This window comes from Barbus barbus (genome assembly GCF_936440315.1).
Source record: "Barbus barbus genome assembly, chromosome: 12".
Lineage (NCBI taxonomy): Eukaryota > Metazoa > Chordata > Actinopteri > Cypriniformes > Cyprinidae > Barbus > Barbus barbus.
In genome coordinates, this window is record NC_136740.1 from 9,759,396 (window position 1) to 9,764,634 (window position 5,239).

Genomic DNA, 5,239 nt, shown 5'->3' on the forward strand with positions numbered 1-5,239 from the left:
CTTTGATGTAGAGAGCAGGCAGAAAGAATGGGGTGAACCAGCCATCAAATTATAGGTTTATGGTGACTGTGTTATATACATTATAACAGATAATAGACCTTTGATTGGTCGTTCCCCTCATGAATTTAATTTAATGAATTTAGTGATGTCAGTAATAATAGAGTTATGTAATGGCTTTATTTAAATAATAATATTTAATAATAATAATACAATCGACAATATAGTGTGTGAAATTAAGAAATCACAAATAAAACAATTAACAGTCATGACACATTTTGTTAGTATTTTCTGCAAAATACCGGACAGTAAAATGCTGGCCTAAAGACTCTTATTCAGTTATAGATAAACCTTTCAGTACCATTGGCCGTTTCCCAAATAGAAGGCTGCATCCTTCGGAGGTCGCGTTTGTAGGCTGCATACGTCATCAAGCCTGGTTTATTTCAGTTAACTGAGCATTACATTCGCGAGTCAAAAGCATATTACAATAACTTACACTTAACTAAGAATAATGGTCAAATTTATCATTTTTAATATTCTAAAATAAGGTCTTCTTTATGACGTATGCAGCCTACAAATGCGCCCTCCGGAGGATGTATCCTTCAGTTTGAGAAACAGCCATAGTCTGTCAACTTCTATGGATTTGCTGTCCTCTTGCGACATACTGGAATTATTACAGGAAAAAGGAGTGCAGGTAATTTGTGTGGTTTCTGTTAATAGAAGTGTTCTGTTGCCTCAGTTGTCTTCGCATTTAAAAGTTATATATGCTAATGATCAAATGATGCCAGGTTAATAAACCATGCACCATAAGTGTTCTCGTCAGGAGACGTAGGGTTCTCTTCAGCATAGAGAGCATATCTCAGCATATCTCTTTGATATTAAAAAGGTTATAACAGTGATGGTTTGACTGGCTTGTGCATATTAATTTTATCATTCTAACGGTGTTAAGTAGCAAAACCTGAATTCATTAATACAATAATAATAAATCCATTAGTATATATATATATATATATATATATATATATATATATATATATACTGTATATCCATTAATCTATACCTATATGAATGATATATTATATATCATAACGTGGTTCCAACCGTGGCATACAAGCCCTAAAAAATTATTAAGAAAAAAAAGGGAAAATGATAGTTGCTGTTGCTGTTAGTTGTTTATAATTACGTTTATGGATGTTTATTGTATTTGCCGATTGATTTAATATGGTACAGCAGGCTCTGTTCGCGAATAAATAGGCTAATTATTTTTAAGTCAGTTAAATAAATAGCTTAAACTGGTTAGCAAAATCGTTTTGATTTGGTTCGCGATTTATTTTTTATTTTTATAATTCGCTTAAGCACAATAATATTATAGAAATGTGTTTGCGTAAAAATACAGTAGCTTTTACTTTAGAACGAGCAAAAAGGGCACTTGGTTGGAGTGAATAGGCAAAAAAAAAATAAAAATAAAAAATAAATCATTGCGAGTCTTATCCAGGAGACGCTTGGTTCGTTTGAAGTGATGCTTGAGAGCCGCTCGAACCGCCGTCCGATTATTATTATGATAGTGAACCGGTTCAGCAAATTCATTATAAAGATGCGTTTCAAAAAGAACGATTCTTTCACCGGACATCCCTTTTATGGGCAAAGCCTTCACCATAGTAGGGGTTCTTTACTTTAGAAGCAGGGATCACTTCTTGGTTTATTCCGGGAGTTTTTGTAATTCTGTAAGAATGGAGATCGACCCCGAGTCCCGCACCAGCACCAGCACCACTACTGACAGAACCAGTAAGAGCTCAAATATAGAGACTTTAGGCTTGTCACACTCCAAGTTGGCTTATGATGGGGACTTTATTCGCTCTGCTTCTGGCGTGTTTATGGCTGGAGAAATCGTAAGTATAGCGGAGATAGCTGAATAGTGAAACTTAGCCCACTATTTAGAAATCCCAAGTATTAGCTTACTTACAAGATGAAACATTGGTTATGAATAAGATTGAAAGAAAACTAATCTAGATTGCTGGAGGTATCTCTACTTAGAAAAGGACACTTTTTGCACAGTTTTCCACTTTCCATTTCCAAGAGGATGCAATCATGTATCTCTTGATATAACACAAGTGAAACTAGTTTTTTCTTTTTTACCTTCATCTGTACTGTTTATCAGCTGTAAAAAAAAGAGAAAAAGTAGTAGGTCTATTCTCTAACTCATTTAAAAAGAGTACTTATTACGGAAACAATATATAGGTCTAAAGAATTTATTTAAGTGTGAATTAAATAATGTTAGGAGGTGTAATTGCATGTTATTTACAATTTAATGAAAATGTACGATAGTTTATATTAAATTTGTGTTGTAGTTCAAATGCAATTAAAAGTTGAGAGTGCTTAATGTAATTTTATTTTTTGGTCTTTGAAATGTGGTTACTGCTGACTGTATTAACAAGCATTTGTGGTAGCTAAAATATTCAGTTCAGTTAGGCTACCATAAATGAATCTATATTAAAACTTTATGTATTTGAATATATTTGTAATTACACATTTGCAATAAGGAAGCTATATAGGAAGTAAAATATTGACTTAATATTGTAATAGTAATATTAGATAACACGCTTTATGTTAGTCAACACAACACACAGAATAAGTGTATTTAAAGTGCAAGAAACATTATTATTATATGATTTAAAATATACTGTAAACGTTTTAATTTAATATTATTAATAAAATGCACTTTTCTGAAGTGATTAAGAAACATAATCTTGAAAGTTTACTCTCTTTAAGGACACTTAAGTGACCTTATAGTTCAGTGATATTACTACAAACAGTTTTTTTTTTTTTATAAATATGTGACCCTGGACCACAAAACCAGTCTTAAGTCGCTGGGGTATATTTGTAGCAATAGCCAAAAATACATTGTAAGGGTCAAATTATCAATTTTTCTTTTATGCCAAAAATCATTAGGATATTAAGTAAAGATCATGTTCAATGAAGATATTTTGTAAATTTCCTACTGTAAATATATCAAAACTTATTTTTTATTAGTAATATGTATTGCTAAGAACTTCATTTGGACAACTTTAAAGGCGTTTTTTTCAATATTTCGATTTTTTTCAATCCTCAGCTTCCAGATTTTCAAATAGTTGTATCTCGGCCAAATATTGTCCGATCCTAACAAACCATGCATCAATGGAAAACTTATTTATTCAGCTTTCAGATGATGCATATATCTCAATTTTGAAAAATTGACCCTTATGACTGGTTTTGTGGTCACATACTTTTTAAATTGGAAGTACACTGCAAGGGTACATTCAATATAGGCACACTTCTTTTTCACAAGGAATAGCTTGCAACCATACAGTATGTGATGAATAGGAACAACAAAATGTAAGAATATTTGTTGTCCATGAAGATAATTACTCACTAAGGAAAGAGAGGAAGAGGACCAACCAAAACAGTTGGGAAACAAACTCTTCCTTTCGGCTTGTATTGTTCTTCTTCCTTCCACCACATACTCTCAGTCAAATCTAAGCATTTCCTTTCCTGGTCTAATCTATGGCCAGCTCTGTCTTCCAAACCCAAAATATGTTTTCCTGAAATATCAAGAACACAGTGAGAAATTCTTTGCTGTTTGTAACAGGAAGGGAGGGTGGGAAGACTCTGGAGAATAATATGGTGTTAAGTAGTGGTGGCTAGGCCCAGTTCTGCTGCTTAGAGAACATAATTGCCATTGTTTTTATTTTGTTTGGGGTGGTTCCTAAAATATGAATTGGTGATTACATTCATGTATTTGGCAGATGCTTTTATCCAAAGCTACTTACAGTGCATTCAAGTTTTATTAGTTCATGCATTTCTTAGGATTCATAACATTGGCTTAGTGTCATGCTGTACTATTTGAGCTATAAATGCTATCTCATGTGATGCCCATTATCTGCTTTCTTAAAGCTGGTTTTAGATCAGTTTCATTATGTTTAAAAAGTGCTGTTTCAGTCTGTTGAGTGTCTGTGGTCCATCTTCAACCTCAGGTGTTTGGGCTTCTGGTGTGGACTCTGATTGGTGGGACGGAGTACCTCCATGTTCCTGCGCTGGGATGGGTAATGTTTGTGTCAGTGTTTTATTGGGTGCTTACTGTCAGTCTCTTCCTCATATACCTGACTATGGCCTATACCAGGATTCCCCAGATCCCATGGAAAATTTTGGTGAGTAGATTTGACCAAAATTTTAAATATTAAACTCATTTAAATTAAACTACACAAATAAATATCCCCCCCCCCCCCCCCAAAAAAAAAAAAAAATTCACCAAACTTTCATTAAACTAAATGCTTGTTAATTCACAGGGAATATGTTTTAATGGCAGCGCCTCTGTATTATACCTGACAGCAGCTGTGAATTGTGCCATATCTTTGAATGTGGCCATTAGGGGGCGCTACTACTTCATCAGCTGGGTGGCATCAACGGTATGAAAAGCAACTTACCTGATTAGTTTAGCAATACTCATACAAATTCCTGTTCTTTTCCATTTCAGATATTTGCCTCACTGGCTATGGTGTGTTATGCAGGAAATACAGTTGTGAATTTCAAATCCTGGAGATCAAAAAGTGATGAGACATAAGGAAATGGTTTTAGTTTCTTTGCTTGTCTGATTGTTTTTATTATCCCTGGGGGATCATTTCTGTAAATTGAAAGAATTGCATAAAAATATCATTTTGATGTGGTTGAAATGCTAAAAATATATGTAGCACCTTTCCTATAAATAAACCTTGAACTGTACACTACAGAAGATATCTCATTTTATTTTTCATATTAATTATTGAGGCAAAACATAACAATCTTTGTTTAAAACCCACACTGTATCACTATGGTAAGCCTACTGTAATGATTTATATTCAGAGTTGTTAGATTCAGTTTGATGGGAAGTTTTAGGATTTTGTCATTTATCCTTGTTTGTTTGAATAAAAGGGGAACTATTATATAAAATTCACTTTTACATGGTATTTGTGTACACAACCACCCCATAATGATAAAAATTCACCTACTTCTTTATTATATTCCCCATTAATCATAAACAGTAACTCGAAAAGTGTGCTGTTTTTTGTGATGATGTGATGTTTGTAAGCCCCTCCCATGACCGGTGATGGACTCTGGCCTATTAGTATAGAGCAGGGTTTGCGGGTTCTCAACTCTGACCCTCGAGATCCACTTTCCTGCAGAGATTAGCTCTAACCGTTACCAATCACATAAGATAATCAAGGTCTTC

The 5,239-nt window shown here is 33.8% G+C and overlaps 1 protein-coding gene across 1 annotated transcript; it reads left to right on the forward strand.

The window, feature by feature from the left end:
- Positions 1 to 1,658: 1,658 nt before the first annotated feature.
- Positions 1,659 to 4,955, forward strand: LOC306877563 (CKLF-like MARVEL transmembrane domain-containing protein 8). Its single transcript, XM_079429400.1, has 4 exons — positions 1,659 to 1,886; positions 4,008 to 4,181; positions 4,320 to 4,439; positions 4,508 to 4,955. Exons 1-4 carry the CDS (start codon positions 1,728 to 1,730, stop codon positions 4,592 to 4,594), a joined length of 540 nt encoding a protein of 179 aa, XP_079285526.1. The 5' UTR covers positions 1,659 to 1,727; the 3' UTR covers positions 4,595 to 4,955.
- Positions 4,956 to 5,239: the final 284 nt, after the last annotated feature.